This window comes from Pelophylax lessonae (genome assembly GCF_965119305.1).
Source record: "Pelophylax lessonae genome assembly, chromosome: 4".
In the NCBI taxonomy this organism is placed as follows: domain Eukaryota; kingdom Metazoa; phylum Chordata; class Amphibia; order Anura; family Ranidae; genus Pelophylax; species Pelophylax lessonae.
Genome location: NC_138771.1, coordinates 15,281,945 through 15,305,618, shown reverse-complemented (window position 1 = coordinate 15,305,618; position 23,674 = coordinate 15,281,945). Strand labels below are relative to the sequence as shown.

Here is a 23,674-nt window from a genome sequence, read left to right as displayed (position 1 = left end):
TGGAGCCATGGTGCCCCAAAAAATGGGTGTCCCAGGGTGGAGCCATGGTGCCCCAAGCATGGGTGTCCCGGGGTGGAACCATGGTGCCCCAAGCATGGGTGTCCCGGGGGGGAACCATGGTGCCCCAAGCATTGGTATTCCCGGGAGGAATAGTGCTCCAAAGACCAGATAAAGGCTCGCAAAGGGCTGCAGTTTGCAGACCATTACTTGAGATTGATCCAACATAATGACCAAAATTTAAAAATAAAAAAGTGTGCAAAGCATTCATATGTGCATAATAACAGTCCAAACTGCAGTGATCTCTAAACCAGTTCCATAAAAATCTTCAATATGTGTAGATAGTGGAACCGGAATCCCAGTACTCCTGAAAATGCTCCTTTTTACTTTTGCAGTGTGATTTGAGCCCATACAAAATTATTGGGCTCAAATCGCATTGCAAAGAATTGCATTCGATTTGAACAGGAATGCGGTGCAATTCCTGTCGGCGGTTTCCCCCACTGCTTCGGTGTTATCCCAGTATAGAAAGACAGGAAAGTGCCATCGAAGAAGTGCAGCAATGGGCAAACAGTTTATTTAAAAATTATCACACCTCTTATGTTAAAAGTACATGATATATCTTGCATGTCGAATCCAAAACTACAGTTGCCTGCGGTGCTCACAGGGCTGGAGGAGATGTAGGAAGTTCCAGGAACCCTGTGGGTATTGGCGGAAGTGATGTCAGCTTGGGGGCGGACCACTTGCGGTGCTCACAGGGCTGGAGGAGATGTAGGAAATTCCAGGAACCCTATTGGTATTGGCGGAAGTGATGTCAGCCTTGGGGCAGACCACTTGTGGTGCTCACAGGGCTGGAGGAGATGTCGGAAGTTCCAGGAACCCTATTGGTATTGGCGGAAGTGATGCCAGCTTGGGGGCGGACCATCTGCGGTGCTCACGGGGGTGGAGGGATATGTAGGATGTTCCAGGAACCCTGTGGGTATTGGCGGAAGTGATGCCAGCTTGGAGGCAGACCATCTGCGGTGCTCACAGGGCTGGAGGATATGTAGAATGTTCCAGGAACCCTGTGGGTATTGGTGGAAGTGATGTCAGCTTGGGGGCGGACCACCTGCGGTGCTCACAGGGCTGGAGGAGATGTAGAATGTTCCAGGAACCCTGTGGGTATTGGCGGAAGTGATGCCAGCTTGGGGGCCGACCACCTGCGGTGCTCACAGGGCTGGAGGATATGTAGAATGTTCCAGGAACCCTGTGGGTATTGGCGGAAGTGATGCCAGCTTGGGGGCGGACCACCTGCGGTGCTCACAGGGCTGGAGGAGATGTAGGAAGTTCCAGGAACCCTGTGGGTATTGGCGGAAGTGATGCCAGCTTGGGGGCCGACCACCTGCGGTGCTCACAGGGCTGGAGGATATGTAGGATGTTCCAGGAACCCTGTGGGTATTGGCGGAAGTGATGTCAGCCTTGGGGGCGGACCATCTGTGGTGCTCACAGGGCTGGAGGAGATGTAGGAAGTTCCAGGAACCCTGTGGGTATTGGCGGAAGTGATGCCAGCTTGGGGACGGACCACCTATACAACGTTGGGCACTGCAAGCAGCCGTGTTATTGGATTTGACATGCAAGATACACTATATTACCAAAAGTATTGGGACGCCTGCCTTCATCGCCCAACCTCTCCCAATCCGAAAAGGCTTTTCAGCTATTCAGAAATTGCGTTCTTTGGCTCCAGTGCTGAGCGGCTGACCTCCTATTTGTGAAATGCTGCAGCTCAGCTGCACGTGATCCAGATGCAACGGAAGATCACCGGAAAAGAGGGGTGCATTTTAGTGACATTTACCAGGAATGGTGTATATACATTGTTAGGTTGTTCCAAGCTGGACCAATGTAACTACGTAAAATATCCATACCTGGAATTTAGGTATTAAGGCAGTCAAGGAAAAAAAACTTTTTTATATTTGGGTCGATGTCAGCAAGTAGAATCGGCCTCCACCTTCTGTAAATCTCCGGAGCTCCACTGGATGGATGTTGTGAAACATCTGGAAAATTTCCAGGCTTTTCCCACCTGTTCATAGCTGCTACCAGGGAGCCGGATTTTATAATTGCTTCATTTTTCTTACATGTCAGAAAACACCGCAGTGGTGAGGCCGCTCTGATTGCTGTCACCAGACCTTCTCTGGCAGGCAGAAACCTGAACCCCAGCTAGGAGGTATGAGGTGTTGATTAAAGCTTAAGTTTAGGTATAATTTTTCGTGTATAGTTATTGTTGGTCCAACATACCAAACAATACACCGTAGAAGCTGCAGATCCCTGTAGTAGTACATGGGAGACTGCAGCTATCCCTGTAGTAGTACATGGGAGACTGCCGCTATCCCTGTAGTAGTACATGGGAGACTGCAGCTATCCCTGTAGTAGTGCATGGGAGACTGCCGCTATCCCTGTAGTAGTGCATGGGAGACTGCCGCTATCCCTGTAGTAGTACATGGGAGACTGCCGCTATCCCTGTAGTAGTACATGGGAGACTGCCGCTATCCCTGTAGTAGTACATGGGAGACTGCCGCTATCCCTGTAGTAGTACATGGGAGACTGCCGCTATCCCTGTAGTAGTACATGGGAGACTGCCGCTATCCCTGTAGTAGTACATGGGAGACTGCCGCTATCCCTGTAGTAGTACATGGGAGACTGCCGCTATCCCTGTAGTAGTACATGGGAGACTGCCGCTATCCCTGTAGTAGTACATGGGAGACTGCCGCTATCCCTGTAGTAGTACATGGGAGACTGCCGCTATCCCTGTAGTAGTACATGGGAGACTGCCGCGATCCCTGTAGTAGTACATGGGAGACTGCAGCGATCCCTGTAGTAGTACATGGGAGACTGCAGCGATCCCTGTAGTAGTACATGGGAGACTGCAGCGATCCCTGTAGTAGTACATGGGAGACTGCCGCTATCCCTGTAGTAGTACATGGGAGACTGCAGCTATCCCTGTAGTAGTAGTAGTAGTAGTAGTAGTAGTAGTGACTAGTTCATAGATTTTCGGTTCATAGAAATTGGTGGGTATGAGATGCATACTTTGGTCCAAGCTGGATCAATGAACTATTCAGCATCCAGTAAAAGCTTTTCTTTATCAAGCATGCCTTTAAAGTTTCCCCCCATTACTGCTGCAGTGACCTGGTCACCTCTGGCCCCTTGACCCCTATCAGCACCAGCTGTTAGGATTTTGAGAGTAATTAAGGCCCTGCCTCAGTTTGGGCCTGGTTGCTTTATCTCTGCATAACCTCACTGTGACACATGGGACTGTCCTGCTATGGGTTACCTCCGCCCATGCTCCCCTAGTGGTTTTATTTGCTTTTAGTTGGTATCTTCTGAGAGAATCTACACTTATCTAGAACAGCAAACATGCGGCCCTTTGCTTGCCTTTTTTTTTCCAACCCTACAGTGTTCTTTTCACTGACGCCAGCGATGGGGGCTATTCCTTTCAGTGACACCAGGGATGGGGGCTATTCCTTTCACTGACACCAGCGATGGGGGCTATTCCTTTCACTGACACCAGCGATGGGGGCTATTCCTTTCACTGACGCCAGCGATGGGGGCTATTCCTTTCACTGACACCAGCGATGGGGGGCTATTCCTTTCACTGACACCAGGGATGGGGGGCTATTCCTTTCACTGACACCAGGGATGGGGGGCTATTCCTTTCACTGACGCCAGCGATGGGGGGCTATTCCTTTCACTGACACCAGGGATGGGGGGCTATTCCTTTCACTGACACCAGGGATGGGGGGCTATTCCTTTCACTGACACCAGGGATGGGGGCTATTCCTTCCACTGACGCCAGCGATGGGGGCTGCTATGTCTGCAGTAAATGCCCTCTGAGCCTAACTGGTGCTCAGCCCATAGGGCTCATGCAGCTCCAAAAAAAAACTGCTTTTACAGGCATTTGAGCTTTTATTTCTCTGCCTAAAAGCTTGAAGCATGTGCTTTTTCGTGCCTTTTCAAGCATTTTTATTGCACGTTTTTTAAAATTTTTGTGAGCATAAGCTTTGTTTTTTTTTTTTTCTTTTTTACAAACCCTCCCGTCTGCTCGTTTTTAACATCTTTGTGTGCTTTTCTGTGCTTTTTTGTGCTTTTTCGTGCATCTTTCCTTTCTCGAAAGCTCCTCTCAAAAATGAGTTTGGGGGGTTGGTTTCTGCCTGTAAGCTTATATGCTTGTAAACTCCTAAAACAGCCGTAGTATGCATGGACACATTGGCTAACGTGGAGGGGAGTTTCGTGGCAAAAGCCTGTAGGAGCAGCTTCTTTGAGGTGCAGTGTGCATGAGCCGTCAGTCTGTAGAAGGTGAACATGCCTTGCACCTGACCAGTGGTGTTCCTAATAAGGCAGTACACTGGTTGAAACAAGTGGGAATAGTCCACCGTTTAACAAATTTTCTAGAACACTCCCCGGGTACTTCCAGTCTGCACAGAAGTGTACCGCCAATTGTGGGTGCAAGGAGGTCTTTGCAGTAGAAGCTCCAAGCCAGTATTGTAGGGTAGCATGCACTGCATCAATACGATCCAACACGAGTATCTGTAATTCTTCCCACTCTGGGGCTCCTTGCGTGTTTACTCGGGTCATAGAGCTGTGCCCCATCTGGGCTTCCACTCTTCCTCGGGAGGACCTCCTGTGCCTGGGATATGAGCAGCCTTTTTTTGTTCATAAAAGAAAAAGGAGGCGCAAACACCTAGTGCATTACCTCTGGTCACTGTTTATAACATTTTAATAAAATGCCAAATGCATACTCAGACATGAAGATATTAAAATCGTGTTACAAGAATCCATCACACATGAACTGGAACATGTCCTTGAAAGATAGGACCTCTAAGGCGTTTTGGGAGTGAAGCTCCCTTAGAGGGTAATGCACTAGGTGTTTGCGCCTCCTTTTTTCTTTTCTTTTATGTACCCATGTTGGAGTTTCCTGCCTGAGGAGAGCAGCACGCCAGTCTTCCCCTTCGGAGTGAGCGCTTGGCTGAATTGTTTGGAGCCTTTTGTTACATGGGGGGTTCACCTGATTCAAATGATTGACCAAAACCAGTTCTAGTGATCTTGATCCTCATTGCTGCCTGTTTATCCACAAGTTTTTGCTTTTGTGTTCAACCTAGTGCCCTCTTTTTATCCCTTCTTGTAAAATGCTCGGGCAACCTCCTGTAAAGGGTTAGCTTTATTGATTCTGGTTGTTAGCTTCTTCCCTGACATATTTCACTTCTTTAGGATCTGGCCGATTCGGGTCTCCCTGGATTCCAGTGTTGGAAGGTGTGCTCTCACTGTGTCCCTAAATACGAGTGCCACATCCCGATATGAGAAGCATATTTAAGAATTCCCCTTGGGGTGGGACTTTGGAGGTCACTCAAAAGATATACAAAAAATGTATTTAAATATATATATTGGTTTTATTACAAAAATAATAAAAAGTGAACATACACAAATAACATTGAAAGCTAATAAAATTATTGGCAAAACTGATATTGATATGAAGGTGTGCAAATCACTCAACCAATTATTCCAAGCAAGATCCGACGTTTCAAGGTAAGAACCTCTTCTTCAGGGATTTTTTGGGGAATAATTTTATCTGTAAGTATTGAAGAAATATATCAAAGCAAACAAGCAGTTGTTGATAATATAACAACAAAGTATTCATATAGGCATGTTTTTGAGTATAAACATACATTCATTTATAGAACAACATTGTAAGTAAAAAAACGTTATATACACTTACATGGTTGAAGGATGCATGGACACCACAATTGTTTTGCCATAGATTAAAAACATGGAACATTAGCAACACCCACAGAGATCATCGTCAGCCTTGTCTATAAATGGGAGGTTTGGTGTTTGCAGTGGATCCAATGAAGAATATAGCATATGGTGGAAAGTGTGCAGACCAGAGGGGGCCCAAATTGCTCCAGCTGGAGTCCAAATTGGCTCAACCAAGGGGGCGGGGGTCAGTCACAGTAATGCTGTAAATAGCAAGGAGATACAATGAATAAGACGTAAAAGGTAAAAATAAAATCCAAAAATGTTTGTTTTATCTGGGTACAATGTACAGAGAGTACAATGACGCAGCAAAACCAAAAATATGCACGTATATACAAATACTACATACATAAAAGGCAATAGCCCGATAGATAAATGTCTAATGAATGCATGTGTGGCATCTTACTAGGATCAGGCAGGGTTGATAGCACTACTAAAAAAGAGGCTAGTGCATAAAGTTAAATAGAGCCCATGCTCTAGCAATTTTGTGACTATAGAGGATAGCCAGTGAGACTGGGTATATAGAGATGAAATATAGTCATGATATAGGCTAAATGTGCATATTTATATATGAATGAAAGTTGGTAAATCCCATTGAGATAATGAGAACTGACCTTAAGACATATTTCACTTCTTTAGGATCTGGCCGATTCGGGTCTCCCTGGATTCCAGTGTTGGCAGTCACCGGTCTCATGAGTGGGTGGGCCTATCCAGCTTAGGTCTTCCTTTAGAAAGATCCACACCATGTACCAGTAACTCATTTTGTCAGCAGACAAGGAGTTCATCCCTTCCCCTTCGTTAAGGGTCTCTAAGGAAGCTGGAGACTTCCTTCTCTTTCCCTTCTTCTCAAACTGGCTTCCCATTTTTCTGTTCTTGCTCGGCCCACTCCAGACAACTGCCAGCAAAACCACCTTCCAAAAGTTGCATTTTGGGGTTCTGAACATGCCTGTTGTCCTGACTCTGCTACTGCATGACCCCTCAACATAAACAATTCCTCCGCAGCAGGAGACCCAGTCTTGACTAAGCTTCCAGCTTAGAACTCTGTTGCAGGGTCTTTGCATGCAGAGATCATTGCTGGAGGGCCCTGTGTCTCCTTGGTTCATCAGCAGGTAAACAGACTGGTTTCCTGCTGCAGGTACTCCCTACTGGGGACAGCTCAGGTTCTGACAACATCATGATTTATCTTCACTGTGGTGGGGGTCCTCCCTCTATGGCCACTCAGCCTCTTAGGGAAGGTCCTTTTATAGATTGTCCCCCTTCTCCTTCCCTTTATCAAATAGATGTTCCTAATGTATCATCTGACATTCCTGCTCCTTGTTCCTCGGCTCCTAATTCTCTAGAGCACATATGTCAAACACAAGGCCCGCAGCCTGAATCCAGCACTTGTCACGTGGCCCTTGCACCCAGTTTTGCAGCTGGAACATGGTGAACTCCTCTGCTACCACCTCCGGCTCTCACCCTCCTCTCCTGCTCCCCACTGTCGCATGTAAACACAGAAACCTTCTGCGTTTACAAGGAAAAGGTTTGCTCAGTGTCTCCCGTATCTAACAGATTCCTGCACGCACTTGAGGTGGAACATGACAGACAGATCTCCAGAGATGGAGAAAATGATCTCCCTGCTAGGCACACCATCTGCACAGGGAGGTACTAGATTTGCACCAGGTAGTAGGGAGAGATGCAAGGAATCTTAGTGGGGGGGGGGGGGAATTGTTTGGGGTTGAGGTTTCACACCCTGCACTCTGTAAACAGCACACCTCTGAACTCTGCAGTCTGTACGTAGTGCACCAATAAACTCTGCACTCTGTATGTAGTGCACCAATAACTCTGCATTCTGTACATAGTGCACCCCTTAACTCTGCACTCTGTACCTAATGCACCTTTAAACCCTGCACTCTGTACATAGCACACCTCTGAACTCTGCAGTCTGTATGTAGTGCACCAATAAACTCTGCACTATGTACGTAGTGCACTAATAACTCAGCATTCTGTACATAGTGCACCAATAAACTCTGCATTCTGTACGTAGTGCACCCCTTAACTCTGCACTCTGTACCTAATGCACCTTTAAACCCTGCACTCTGTACCTAATGCACCTTTAAACCCTGCACTCTGTACATAGCACACCTCTGAACTCTGCAGTCTGTACGCAACATAATCCTGAACTCTGCAGTCTGTACGCAACGTAATCCCGAACTCTGCAGTCTGTACGCAACGTAATCCTGAACTCTGCACTCTGTGCATAATGCACACCTGAACCCTGCACGTGGTGCACACTAGACACAACCGGCCCTTAGAGTGCAACCACACTGCTTTTGTGGCCCACAATGAATTTGAGTTTGACATCCCTGCTCTAGGAGTTCTGGGGTCGTCTTTTATATCATGGTTGATTAGGGTTGGGGAAACCTCAGCATATTGCACACCCCTGTGTTGCCTAGGGATGTTCAGTTCTCATCCTTAATCTTTGGAGATATCCATCTCATCAGTTTGTGGCTGAGGTCTCCTTCATCTGTCTCCCCTTGTGGCAGTGTCTTCTCCACACCACATTTCACTCGATAAAATGGATACCTTGGGTTTTCAAGTGTTCTGGGGTTTTTGTGGCCTAATAAATTGTACCAACGTTATGCATTATGTGAATTACCTTGTCCATAGAGGTTGGTTGTCTAGCTAGGTGACCCCAGTTAGTCAGACCCTTGTCCCTTAGGGCTGAGGGGGACTTGCCTTGGGCCTTCACGGGTAGAGCTGCCCTGTATATCTGAGGCTAATTAAGAGGTTTAATTAGTAGAATGAACCTACGTTTTGGTATCTATTTAGTCACAGTGTGTTTGTTTTCCTTTCCAGGGATATCTCTGGAACAAAATGTGATTTCACAGTTCAAGTGCAGCTCAGGTAGGATCTCTTCCTGTGTTTTTGGGGTTTGTCTTTATGTAAATTTAGAAACACATAAAACACAATAGATTCCTGATCATTTATGTTCCTCTCAGGTTCTGCCTTTCAGAAACCAGTTGCCCTCAAGAAGACCATTTCCCACCAAACCTGTGTGTAAAAGTAAATGGAAAACCCTGTAATTTGCCAGTAAGTGTTCTTTTTCAGTGTCTTTTGAAAGCATTTCATTTGTTCAAAATAGGGATGCATCGGTATTGGTGCCGATACCGAGTATTTTCTCGAGTACTCGTGAAAATGCTCCAAAACCGATACTTTGCTGTCGATTTGTGCCCTATACAAAATGTGTGCTCAAATCGCACTGCAAAGAATGCCATGCAATTTGAACAGGAGTGTTGCGATCCTTGTTCAAATCGCATGCAGTTTCCCGCACTGCTCCTGTGTGCACCCAGGGTGAAATTGTTGGCAAGCCTGGGTTCACACAGGAGCAGTGGGGAAAAGAAAACCGCATGCAATTCAGACAGGAGTTGCACTACATTCCTGATCAAATTGCATTCAATTCTTTTGCAGTGAGATTCAAGCTCATTAATTTTGTATGGGCACAAATCTCATCGGTACTCGGTATCAGCGCGTACTTTGAAAGTATCAGTACTAGTGATCGACCGATATCGTTTTTTTTTTTTTTTTTTTTTTTTTTTTTTTATTGCGGATACCGATATTTTGGTCATCGCATATTGATATTGGCCGATATTTTTGTACATTTAAAACAAAAACATTTTACAGGTACTCTTGTGAAGGGATCTGGGGGTATAAAAACCCCTCCTCTGCACTTAAAAGCATTCAAAATGCCAAGTTTGGCTGTTTTTGATGTCACTTTTTTTAATCTGGCGCAGAGTACCCAGAAGGGATGTCATGATGCTACAAGATCATTCGGCGGCCGTGCAGGCTGGTTGCCCGGGTCTCAACGGTGGCTCCCCCCCCCCCCCCTCCCGTGGCTCGCCCGGGTCTCCCGTCCCACCGTGAGACCCGGGCAACCAGCCTGCACGGCCGCCGAAGGCCCAATCAAAGCCGCATTCGGCTCTGATCGGGTCTCCCATGTAAAAACCCGGAAGTGATGTCATGACATCCCCTCCCGCTCCTTGTAATGACACCCGAGCGACTTCTCAGCTGCATCGGTTGTCATTACAAGACAGCCGACCGCTATGGACGCCGGTACTGGGGTGATACCTCTAGCTGCAGGCATCACTCCGGTACAGCATTTTCCCGAAATATCAGCAATATCGATAACCTCAGGGGCTGATTCCGATATATAAGGGAAAGTGCAGATCGGCCCTCGATATATTGGCTTTGCCAATAATCAGTCGATCCCTCATCAGTACTCCCTGATTTATAAAAAAAAAGGGGGGGTATCGGTGCCGCTCTAGTTCAAAATGTTTCATTTTTTCTTTCGTTTTGTATTCATTATTGCCTGTCAGAAATTCCTTAACACTGAGCATTTCCCATATTCTCTTCTTCTAGGGTTACCTTCCACCAACCAAAAATGGGGTTGAACCAAAGCGACCAAGCCGACCAATCAATATTACCTCACTTGTACGTCTGTCTACAACTGTTCCCAACACCATCGTTGTGTCGTGGACAGCGGAAATTGGACGTGTAAGTATGATGTGACTGTTCTTTACCGATGGACACTGATGATCTTGTAGCATGCTTGGACATTAACCACAAGGGCTCTTTTTAATGCCAAAAATGAGCTCTCTAGTACTCTGCAGACTAGCAAAGGAAACCTAATTAACCGCATGCTGGGTGCCCTATAGCACTTTCACTACTACGGGGCGGCAGCTCTGCGCAGTAGCAAATGTATATATGTACGTAATCCTGCACTTTGGCATGTGATAATAAAGCCAGAGGACATCGAGTGCCTGGCACCCACCGATCGTTGGTAAACAATACAGAACCAGGATCTACCTATGGCAGATGCCCGTACTGACAGAAGGGAAGGGGTGAATTCTGTATTCCTACAAAGCAGGGACTAAAATGAATCTCTCTCCCTAGTAACAGCAGTAAAAATACAAACACTGGCTAGGCACACAGTTAACCCTTTGATTGCCCCTAGATGTTTAACCCCTTCCCAGCCAGTGTCATTAGTAAAGTCAGAGTGCAAATCCAGTTCTGGACTGGAAGGATTTTCCCCGTTAATGGCCAGGCCATTTTTTTTTTTGCGATTCGTCAATGCGTTACTTTAACGCAAAATTGCACCGAAATAATTTGATCACCTTTGCACATTTTTGTGTGCTATAAACAAGGACTAGCGCCCCCATCGTTGGTGCCGGTGGGAGGACTAGCGCCCCCCCCATCGTTGGTGCCGGTGGGATGACTAGCGCCCCCCCCCCATCGTTGGTGCCGGTGGGATGACTAGCGCCCCCCCCCATCGTTGGTGCCGGTGGGATGACTAGCGCCCCCCCCATCGTTGGTGCCGGTGGGATGACTAGCGCCCCCCATCGTTGGTGCCGGTGGGAGGACTAGCGCCCCCCATCGTTGGTGCCGGTGGGAGGACTAGCGCCCCCCATCGTTGGTGCCGGTGGGAGGACTAGCGCCCCCCATCGTTGGTGCCGGTGGGAGGACTAGCGCCCCCCATCGTTGGTGCCGGTGGGAGGACTAGCGCCCCCCATCGTTGGTGCCGGTGGGAGGACTAGCGCCCCCCATCGTTGGTGCCGGTGGGAGGACTAGCGCCCCCCATCGTTGGTTGGGGGGGGGTGGGCGAGCGCCCCATCGCTGGTACTGGTGGGGGGATGAGCGCCTCATCGCTGGTACTGGTGGGGGGGGGATGAGCGCCCCATCGCTGGTACTGGTGGGTGGGGGGGGGGGACGAGCGCCCCATCTCTTTTGCCATAGGAATAGCGTCCCATTGCCGGGGGGGGGGGGGGGAGAATGGCGTCCCAATGCTGGTTCCAGTGGGGGGGGGGGGGGAATAATGCCTAAAGAGTCGCAGTTTGGAGACCATTGCTGTGATGTGGTATAATTTTATTCAGCATATTTAGTTGATTTATATTTTGTGCAACTGCAGATTTACCACAAAACTTAGATTTACAAATTACCAATATTTTGTGTTTGAAAATAAAGCGGATTTCCTGAAATTTATTTTCAATGATAAATTGAAACACCCCCCCCCAACCCCCAAAAAAAAAAACCCCATAATGTAGGGGTGGAGTACAAATGCTAAAAGGTATAATTCTCAAAATCAAAGTGCCGCCAATACTAAAAGAAAAAAAAAAAAAAAAAGAGAGAAAAATGCTCTTGGACTTGCGGGGTTTTAGCGAGACATGCCCGGAGACTGAAGTGGTTAACGGTCCAAAAGCGAGAAAATATAAATTTTTTTATTGGGGTTTCCATACACTGTAGTAATTTTCTTCTCTGGATCTGGAATGTAATCTGGAAGGATTGATTGTATCTTGTTTTTATAAATGTTTTGCTGTTGCATGGAGTTGATTGATTGATTATCGAGTTGTATTTCTGACCCTCTCTCTCTCTCCACAGAATTTTTCTCTGGCTGTTTACCTTGTCAAGCAGCTGTCGTCAGCCATCTTATTGCAGAGGCTACGGGCGAAAGGGATCCGCAACCCAGACCATTCCAGAGCTCTCAGTAAGATCTCTCCCTCATCACTATAATGAGATCCCATCTGGTGGTACTCAGCCCTTTGGAATCTTAGCTCATTGACTTTGTAAACGGATATGCCTTCTGCTAATAACAAAGGAGCAGAAATCATATGTTGTTTTGTGTTTCCTGTGAAATGTTATACAATGTATACATTCCTAGAACAGAAATGTCTGCAGTTATAGCCGGGGAACATTTCTTTGTGGATTTGATAGCTTAAAATTGGAGTTGTGCATCACATCATTTCTTCTTTTTTTTGCTTTTTCTTCTAGTTAAAGAGAAGCTCACAGCTGATCCAGACAGTGAAATTGCTACAACCAGTTTACGGGTCTCACTCCTGTGTCCGGTAATTATCCAATACATCACTGTTTAAAACTGATTTTTTATTTTTTTTTATTTTTTTTTTGTTTTTTTTTTTTCTTAAAGGGTAACGCCACTTCGTGTTGGGAAAATAATAAAGAAAAAACAATATAGTGTATATACAAATTATGTAATTGAATGTTATTAACCACTTTACCACCGGAGGATTTTGCTGTCTTCCGTCCAGGCCACTTTTTGCGATTCAGCGCTGTGCGAATTTAACTGACAATTGCGCGGTCGTGCGACGTCGTACCCAAACGAAATTTACGTCCTTTTTTTTTCCCACAAACAGAGCTTTCTTTTGGTGGTATTTGATCACCTGTGCGATTTTTACTTTTTGCGCTATAAACAAAAAAAGAGCGTTTATTTTGAAAAAATAACAATATTTTCACATTTTTTTATATGAAATTCCCCCCCAAAAAAATGTAAAAATCTAATTTTTTTTTAAATTTTTGGCCAATTTGTTTTCTGCTACCTATGTTTGGTAAAAAAAAAATCACGATAAGCGTATTTTGATTGCTTTGCGCAAAAGTTATTGCGTTTACTAACTACGGGAAAGATTTCTGTCATTTTTGGTATTTTTTTTTTTTTTTTTAACGAGTAATGGCGGCGATCTGCGATTTTTTTTTTTTGCGGGACTGCGACATTGCGGCGGACAGATCGGACCCTTGACTGATATTTTTGACACTTTTGGGGGTACCAGTGACATTACTACAGTAATCAGTGCTATAAATATGCACTGTTACTGTAAAAATGACACTGGCAGTGAAGGGGTTAATTTTATTGGAGAGGGAGGGGTTAATGTATGCCTGGTGCTTACTGACGTGTGGGGGGGGAGGTGACTGTGTGAGACAGGGACAGATCGGATGTCCAGCTATGCTGAACACTCCGATCTGTCACTCCCTGTCACTTGGGAGATCCGCCCGCTCTGTTTACACAGGCGGGCGGACCTCCACACTAGATCCCCGACGATCGGGGAAGAGCTGCGGCGATCTCCGCTACTCCTCCCCTGGCCCGACTCCCGCTGTGACCGAAAACAGCGGGAGCGAGCCTCCGGCGGCTCGCAAGCGCCGCCCAGAAGGGGGAGTGTCTGACGACGTAGTACTACGTCGTCAGACGATAACGAGCCACCTTGCCGCAGTAATATTACTGTGGGCGGTGGTAAAGTGGTTAAAACTGATTTTTTATTTGGTTTTTTTTTTGTTTTTTGTTTTTTCTTAAAGGGTAACGCCACTTTCGTGTTGGGAAAATAATAAAGAAAAAACAATATAGTGTATACACAAATTATGTAATTGAATGTTATTAAAAATGACCTTTCCTTTTCAATCTGCCGTTTGTAATTTTGTGAAAATGCAATGCAATATGGCCGCCTGGAGCTGTACTGTACACAGAATGTATACTGACCACACCCCCAGAAACATTTCCTGCTTGTGTGATTGGCTCACCAATTCTCCCAGAAGTCTGCACTAATGGCACTTTTCCACTGCAAGTCCTGGCTCGGCTCCACTTGGCCCTGCTTGGCCCGGTTAGGATTTCAACTTCATGGTACAGTGTTGGAACAGTTTGGTACGGTTTGCTTTTCCAATAAAGTAGTACTAAAGTAAGTGGGTGGGATAACAATGATTCTCTGACCAATCAGTGGCTAGTAGTAACAAACAGTCAAGGCTGCATGCAAAGGATTGTGGGATATGGTATCGGTACGGCCCTCTTGGAACCACAACCAAGGTGGTACTGTTTAAGCGAGCCGTACCGTTCGGTTCCATGTAGTGGAAAAGCGCCGCCGTACCGAACCGTTCCAACACCGTACCATACAGTGGAAAAGCACAAAAGCGAGCCGAAACCGTTTGGTTCCATGCAGTGGAAAAGCGCCTTAAGATAAAAGTCAGATTTCTGGCATCCCCTGCAACAAAAAATGTCATTTTTGGTGAGATCCTCCCAATAGGAACATGTCTAAAGGGATGCAGGCCCAGCAGATTTCCTCATTAGAGCCCTGCAGCTGCCACAGATGATAATTATGAAACCACTCCCATTAGACTTGGCACAGAGAAACAAACAATGATTTCTTCAGAATAACAAAAGTTAGGAATCTGCAACAAAGTTTGTTATAATCCCTGCAATGTACAGAGATCACCCAGAGGGGAATGTTTTTTTTCCTCCACAAAAGTGGAGTTACGCTTTAAGCAATGCTGCATCTGTCTATATTGATGTTAAAGTGGACCTTCACCCTAAAAGTCATGTTCCGCTGCCCTGCCTCTCCCCGTCCCAACCCCCCACCCTCCTCTCTTACAAATGACTTTGCTTTTAAAAAAAATTATTTGTACTGCAAAGCAGCATTTTCATGCTTCTCCCTACCCCCTGCGCAGATGTGCCACAGGGTTCATGTCCCTAGAGAGCCCTGCGGCCATCTGTGCACATGCTAAACACTGGTTCTATCGACATCTGAAACCTTACCTGACTTTGTGCAGATATGCTGACAAACTCTGGCAGAGCTCATGGGCACATCTGCGCATGCTTCATAATGGTGGTGCCCAGAGGGGGTGGGGTAGGATGCACATGGGAAGGCGTCTGAGGGTCCTATTTACTTGCAGATATAGTGTGGCACAGGCAGACTGTCATGTGGTATGTATACATTACTGAGCATCTTCGGGGTTAGAAGCACGCAGCTCACCCGCCCATCCTCTGACACAGAGGATCACTGTTACCGTTAACGGGTATCATGTGATCACTATGATTGGTCATACTGATCACATAACAATGTAAACCACCTGTCATGAATGGATGACAATGAATGAACAGCTTGCTTACTGCTGTGATCTGTGATTGGCCTAAAGCAATCACATGGTACCTGGCTACCTTTACCATGTGATTAGCTAAGTCAATTTAGCCACAGATCACAGTAAGCCAGCTGTTCATGAATAGTTAACTCATTCATGACAGCTAAAACTATTGCTTGTACAGAGATTTTCACTGAATAAGCAAGAACCGTAAAAAAAAAAGTGTGTATGTATGTATATATGTATGTATATATGTATGTATATATATATATATATATATATATATATATATATATATATATATATATATATATATATATATATATATATATATAATAAAAAAACTATCCCTGACCACCCCATTACTACGGTGACACTGAACTACTCCGATAACAGCATGTAAAAAATTTTATAAATAATTTAAACTTTGTTTTTGTGTGTTTTTTTTTTTTTTTTTTGTTTTTTTTTCACATACTGTCACTGGTCAGTATCTCTGATCACCACCACACCAGTCATATGATAACTCTGTACTGCTCTGGTGACAGTATGTAAAATAAATTAAAATTGTGAAAAAAAAAAAGTTTATTTTTTCTTAAAAAAAAAAATTACAACTTCAAAAAACTCTCCATGCCGCTTACTAAGGCTCGATTCACATCTATGCAGTTTGTGATTGGTGCGTTCTCCAGTGCATTTTGTGTTTTTGCACACGTGATAAAATTCTAGACTGATAATTTCTTTGTCAGTGGGCAAATGTGCACAAACAGCAGGGGATCAAATACTTTTTCCCCCCTCACTGTAGATGTGAACGTGTCCCATAGGAAACCATGTTAAGTGAACTGCAATGCGTTTCTGCAAAAAGCACCAAAAACTGTGTGAACCGAGCCAAAATACCTTGGACTTTTTACTTTCCAAAAAAGGGTCATTTGGGGGAATATTTGTACTGTCCCGGCCCCAAAAAATCAGATAGGCCATCAGGAGTAATCATAATTTAAAAAAAAAAAAAATATATATATATATATATATATATATATATATATATATATATATATATATATATATATATATATAATTTCTCATTCATTGATGGACGCAGTTCTCTCTGATTCATATCAGTAGGGTTATATTGCCCCCTACAGGAGTAGGACACTCTGCCTACTGATATGAATCAGAGAGAACTGCGTCCGTCAATGAACTTAAGAGAAAAGGATTTTACGGTAAGTCAAAAATCCAGTTTTCTCTATCGTCCATTGACGGACATAGTTCTCTCTGATTCATATCAGTAGGCAGAGTGTCCTACTCCTGTAGGGGGCAGTATAACCCTACTGATATGAATCAGAGAGAACTGCGTCCGTCAATGAACTTAAGAGAAAAGGATTTTACGGTAAGTAAAAAATCCAGTGATATAGATAGATATATATATATATATATATATATATATATATATATATATTGTAAATGCTGTAACTTTCACACAAACCAACTAATATACAGTTTTTGTGAATTTTTTTTTTTTTTGCCAGACCTGTAGCAGAATACATTTTGGCCTAAACTAAAAAATCTGATTTTATTGTATTTAACAAGTAAAAAAATATTGTTTGGTTCCCCCCCCCCCCCCCCCAAAATTTTCAGGTCTTTTTTTTTTTTTTAGTTTTATATAATAAACCCTGTGATGATCAAATGCCACCAAAAGAAAGCTCTATTCCTGTGAAAAATATATATATTTAATTTGGCACAGTGTCGCATGACAGCGCAATTGCTAATTAAAGTAGTGCAGTGCGGAATAGCAAAAAATACCCTGGTCTTGAGCAGAACCTTCAGGAGCTCAAGTGGTTAATAAACTAAATGTTGATTGCAGTTTTTTTGTATTGGTTTTCTTTTAATAGAGAAACCATTTTTTTCCATACTAAGCAGAAAACACCATTTTTGTATTGGAGTATTGAATCTTCTGTGTTTTTATTTTTTTATGTTTTTTTTTTTTTTTTTTTTTTTTTTTTTTGCTTCCAGCTGGGAAAGATGCGTCTGACCATCCCTTGCCGATCACTTACCTGTTCCCATCTACAGTGCTTTGATGCTACTTTGTATATCCAGATGAATGAAAAGAAGCCCACGTGGGTGTGTCCTGTATGTGACAAGAAGGCACCGTATGAGCATTTAATAATAGATGGGTGAGTGTATTTCTTATGCTAGAAAATAATTATTCACCTTTTTATTCTTCCACTCTTTTTTTGCCCAGTGATCTTACATTTCTCAGGCCTCATCCACACAAGTTTATCTAATGTGTACACACATGCAAAGGGTAGTAGTCACCTGCATGGGGGTTTAGTGCATCTGCATGCAAGAAATGCCTTTTTATAATAAATTATGGAATCGCCGTATGAGTCAAAGTATATTTGGTGGAAACCCAGCCCTAAATACGTGAACAATGTAGAGAAAGATAAAAAGGAAAGAAGTTCTCCTCCCCCACATACAGTCCCTTTTAAAAAAATGTGCCTTTCAACGGTAACCCCCAAATTATATAGTAGACCAATACAACAATGTTGATTTACAAAATACAAAGCTATATTTTAATAGATATACAACATCCTAAACATGATCTAATCCAAGACAGGGTCCCAGTAAGAGGATCCCTGTAACATAGTTACATATAATGACATCCAAACAAGATAATTTAGTAGAAAATAAAAGCCGACGCTTCCCCTCTTTCTCTCTTCATAAATCCCTTTCATGTCTATTGGGAAGGACACACCCGCCACGTGGGTACATGTCCCCCGAAAGCAGACTGTGTGCCTTCACCTGCCTCGCTGTCAGACCAGTGGCTGTAGTCACATATAATACTACACCTGCCCCACCGGTGCAGCAATACTTTGTGTAATATAACGCCTCACGTGTCAGACGTTGTGCAGTGTGTAATCTGACAATGGTCTTGTCGGGAGGTGGAGGTCAGACTTTTTAAGGCAGCACTTTTGTAGCAGCTAAAATCCTGAAATTCTAAATTTTCGTGTTTTTTTTTTTTTTTTTTTTTTATATAATCGGCATACAGTAAGTCGTATATATAGGGTTGATTTACTAAAACTAGAGACTGCAGAATTGGGTGCAGCTCTGCATAGAAACCACTCAGCTTCTAACAGCTTCTTTAATTAAAGCGGAGTTCCGGGCACAAAATCGAAATTTTTTTTTTGTGCCCATCCATTTCTACACCTTCACCTGAAAAGGAATTGGATAGTTAGGTTTTTTTTTTTTTTATTTACTCACCTTGTAATTGAAGATCGAATATACTCACCTAGTCTTCACTTCCTCCCTCTGTGCCGAGGCTCAGTCGTCTCTTCCGGGCTTGCACTGATTCCTGGGAGCTGAACGTCATCGCTCCCAGGAATAAATGCGACGGCACCGGCCCCGCTCGTCACTTCCGGGCGACGCCACATTCCCCTGCTAAACAGCTTCTGGGCATGCCCAGAAGCTGTGGAGGAATGCGGCGCCGCACCGGAAGCGACGAGAGGGGCCGGTGCAGGCGCATTCTGGGAGAAGAAGACGCCGAAGAGGACCGCGCCGGCTTCAGCTGCCCACAAGAGAGATGGAAACTCTGTGGAAGAAATTTTATAAGTGAGTATTTCTTCTAAAAGGTAAGTGCGAACCGGGACAGATCAGAGGCTATCCATTGTGGAATGTACTAGCCCTGACTGTCCCGGGGGTATGTTTGTTGAAAAATGACTTCTGTGCCCGAAACTCCGCTTTAAGCTTTGCCAGTAAAAAAAAAACCTGGAATCTGATTGGTTTTCAATGCAGTGCTGCACCTGATTTTGCACTCTCCGTTTTTAGTAAATCAACCCCCAATGACTGTGTGGTGGCAAAATTTTGGGAACCAGAAAGAAGGGTGCCTTAATGGTTTCTTTTTGTTTTTGTAGTTTACCACTTGAGGACCGCCCCACTCAGATATACTGCGGCAGGGTGGCCCTCCTGTATATCGGCTTGTGGTCTTGGGCGCGCGTTGGCGACCCGCTCCCGTTGTGTTTTAGACACGGGGAGACAATCAGCTGGCCCGCCTGGACCCAGCGATCGTTTGGAGGAGAGGCAGAACTGCATTCTGCCAATGTAAACAAAGCAGAACGCCGTTCAGTCACAGAGGAGGATGGAGATCTTGTGTTTCTGCTAAGCAGAAACGCAGATCTCTGCCTTCCTCCAGTTAGGCCACCCCCCTCCCCAGACAGTGGGAATGCACTCTGTAGGAGCACACATAACCCTTTGATCGCCCCTGATGTTAACCACTTCCCACCCAGTGTCATTTATACAGTGACAGTGCATTTTTTTTTTTAAACACTGATCACTGTATTGGTGTCACTGGTCCCCAAAAATTGTCACTTAGTGTCAGATTTGTCCGCCACAATGTCACAGTCCCAGAAAAAAACGCTGCTCGCCGCCATTACTAGAAAAAAAAAATTTACATGTATCCCATAGTTTGTAGACGCGATAACTTTTGCGCAAACCAATCAATATACGCTTATTGGGATTTTTTTTACCAAAAATATGTAGCAGAATACAAATTGGGCTAAATTGATGAATACATTTTGATTTTATTTAATTGGATATGTTTTATATCAGAAAGTAGTGTGTGTGTGTGTGTGTGTGTGTGTGTGTGTGTGTGTGTGTGTGTGTATATATATATATATGTGTGTGTGTATGTATATATATATATATATATATATATATATATATATATATATATATATATATATATATATATATATATATATATATATATATATAAATATTTTTTTCTCTATCGCTCATTGACAGACGTAGTCTTCTTGATTCTCAAGAGCTGGGTTATGTTGTCTCCGCAGGAGTAGGACTAGGCAGAATGACAAAACGTTCTGGCTCCACCCTAGGGGGCAGTCCCTGAGGGTATATCCTCCCTCTCTCTGCTACAGGGAATCAGTTTTTTTCTGTCTAGTCAGGAGTAAGGACCTAAGTTCCTTGCTGGGATCTTTTGGTCCTGGCAAGACTTTTTTTCTTTAAGAAAAAGACATTTTTTAGGTAGTTTTCTCCAGTGTTTTTTTCCTGAGAGATCTTCAAGCAAAAATGCCGGACTGGGCGACACTTGTGGTCACCCCAGCCGGCCTACGAGCGCGTGCAGACCAGGCATTGCGCTTGGTCGGCCGCGACATATTCAAGTAAGTATGCGGGGCCGGGCGACGGGCTGGATGTGAGATCCAGTGGTCACCCCGGTTTCTGCCTAAAAGCGCGTGCAGACCAGTGCGCTGAGTCGGCCGCGACGGAGTCCCAGTAAAGGGACTGACTTTGTGAGTTAAAAGCTCGCTTGGACGCCAGGACCAGAGAGTCGAGGCGTCCACAAACCCCCACCCCGGTGGAGAGGGTATTATGAAGAGAGGGTGCCTGTCGGTTCGGTATGGTGAGTAAAACGTTCCCTTTTTTCCTCATTTATGAGGCAGTATATATTATGGGCCCCTCCATATATGGTCAGTATATATCTGACACTTACAAGTCCCCCTTGTAATACAGCATGTGTTTGTGGGAAGTGGACTTGGTTCAAGAGCTAACACTCTACCCAGCAGACTGTAACATTACAGCAAACATAGGAGGTATAATCCTACCTTATGTGCAGTGTATCTCTGTAGATCCATATGTCACCTCTCAGCAGAGTGCAGGTGGATGTGCTGGGAAGACGATATCGGCGGTCCGCTACCATTTTGCCGTAGACCGAATGCATGTATGTCCTCAGGTCACGCCGGCCGCCATGTTTTTGGAGTCTTATGTCTCTTCTATGGGGGCGGCCATGTTTTGTGAGCCCAGCTTCCTCGTGGAGGGCTGGGAACGCCGGAAGGCGTACACAGGGGGCGGAGCCACGCCTTCTGCCCGGGAAAAAGCAAACAGCTCCTTCCAGTCTGTGTAAGACAGACGCTGGCTGCAGTTTGTTGGAAACTGCACTGCATCGGTTGGTGAGCCTTGGGGGTCCCTCTCTCTCTCTCTCTGGGATCGAGAAGCAGGTACTCTAAGGGGCGCTATTGCGCTAGGGGGAGACACACAAAAAAAAAAAAAAAAAAAGAGTTTTTTTGTTTATTGCTGGCAAAAGTGTCCTGTATTAACATGGACCCTGCCACTCATGTATCTCCTCCGGATCCCCTCGAGGGGTCTGCGGGATCCTCCAGCACCCCATTGACAATTGAATCTTTGTCAGCCATTATGGAAACTTTTGTGTCCCGGGTGGAAGTGGCTTGTCAGGGACAGGGCGCAAGAAAGCGACCCCCGCCTAACCCCTTATTATCTGAAACCTCGGATTCAGACTCTGAGCCTATTTCTGCAGTTGCAGGTACTTCATCTGGTATTGGTGTCTCGGGTCCTGTCTCTTCAGACAGTGAGGAGGATGTTTCGGCATCCGCCATAGCCCGAGAGGAAGCGTTGGTAAACGCACTCATTGTATCTGTTCAAGAGACTTTAAGGTTACAGGGTATTCCATCAGAAATAGCTGAAACTGAGATCCCTTTTGGGACTAAAAAGCGCATCAAAGTGGCAAAGGTTTTTCCATTGCCCAAATGTTTTGGCAATCCAATCGATGAAGAATGGCGTCTGCCAAAACGCACTTTTAATATTTCCAAACGCATTGACAGGCGTTATCCGTTTGAGGAAACCCTTATTAAGAAATGGACAGAACCACCTGTGGTGGATTCACCAATTGCTAGATCGAATAAAGCCACGGTTATTCCTTTAGAAGACGCTCCGTCTTTTAAAGATCCAGTGGATCGCAAGATAGAAGCTATGTCTCGCACCATGTTTTCCTTGATTGGATCAGCTTTCAGGCCAATAATTGCTATTGGTCTGGTTTCGCAGGCTGTAACTGAATGGACCAAGTGGTTACGCCGGGACTTAGAAGAAGTCCCTCAGGCGGTATCAGATTTGTTGGAACAAATGATACAGGGGTTACAGTTTGTATGTGATGCGGCGTTAGACGCCACTCCATTAATGGCGCGAGCATCAGTCTCAGCAGTGGTTCTCAGGCGTACACTGTGGCTAAAAGGTTGGATAGCCGACCAAGGTTCCAAAAAAGCATTGGCTAATATCCCCTTTTCAGGAGAACGTCTATTTGGAGCCAACTTAGATGAGATCATTAAGGATCTCACCGGTGGAAAAAGCACCTTTTTACCGCAAAATTTTAAAGGTAGAGGAACTCGTCAAAGACGAGGGCCTTCTTTTTCTGCTCACAAGAGGTTTTTTCGTCCAGCGGGTGAAAAAACTAAGTCCTCCAAGGTTCCTACAGGAGGCGTCAGGGGTCGTTGGTCGGGCAAGCAAAAGCCCGCCCCCTCCAGACCTGAAGATAAACCATCCAAAGCCTGAAGGTGCGCCCCCACCCATAACTGGGGTGGGGGGACGTCTTCGCCGGTTCCCGGATCCATGGCTTTCCAGAATCCCGGACAAATGGGTTTGCGAAGTCATAAAGTCAGGGTACAAGATCGAGTTTCGATCTCTCCCACCGGCGCGATTCTTCCCTTCCAATATCCGACTATCTCCGGATCGTCTAGAAGATCTGCGGAGAGCAGTCACAGATCTACTACAACATGGAGTGGTAGTCCACGTTCCTTGGACAGAACGGTTTCAAGGGTTTTATTCAAACCTGTTTACAATACCCAGGAAAGAGGGCAAAGTGCGTCCAATTTTGGACTTAAGAGCACTCAATTCTTTCGTCAACATAAGAAGATTCAGAATGGAGTCCATTCGCACGGTAGCAGCCTTCCTGCATCCAGGGGATGTCCTAGCGTCCATAGACATCAAGGACGCCTATCTTCACATTCCCATTTTCGCAGGACATCAGCGTTTTCTACGCTTTTCCGTAGAGGAGAACCACTATCAGTTTGTGGCGTTACCTTTCGGTCTCGCCACGGCTCCGCGGGTCTTAACAAAAGTGTTGGCCCCAATGTTGGCACTTCTGCGCCAAAGAGGTATATCGTTTCTAGGTTACCTAGACGATCTTCTGCTTCATGCAGAGTCTCCTCAGACCTTGCTACAAAACATAGAAATTACTATGATTTCTTTACAGGAATTCGGGTGGCTGGTGAACCAGCAAAAGTCTTTTCTGGTTCCCACCCAGAGGCTCGAATATCTGGGTCTAATTCTAGACACAGTCAGGACAAGAGTGTTTCTTCCGGTAGGGAAACTTCGAAAGATTCAATCAGCAGTCCAGTTGTTACTGTCCAACAGCTGGTCTTCCCTTCGGACTTGCATG

General features: G+C 45.1%; 1 protein-coding gene across 1 annotated transcript in view; it reads left to right on the top strand.

Annotated features, from left to right (window-relative positions):
- Positions 1-23,674, top strand: part of PIAS1 (protein inhibitor of activated STAT 1) — a 168,519-nt gene that overhangs the window by 115,151 nt on the left and 29,694 nt on the right. The window contains exons 4-9 of the mRNA XM_082254310.1: positions 8,614-8,661; positions 8,757-8,847; positions 10,174-10,308; positions 12,190-12,295; positions 12,580-12,653; positions 17,446-17,606. Of these exons, the coding sequence (XP_082110436.1) occupies positions 8,614-8,661; positions 8,757-8,847; positions 10,174-10,308; positions 12,190-12,295; positions 12,580-12,653; positions 17,446-17,606 (615 nt within the window). The remainder of the gene's footprint in view (positions 1-8,613; positions 8,662-8,756; positions 8,848-10,173; positions 10,309-12,189; positions 12,296-12,579; positions 12,654-17,445; positions 17,607-23,674) is intronic.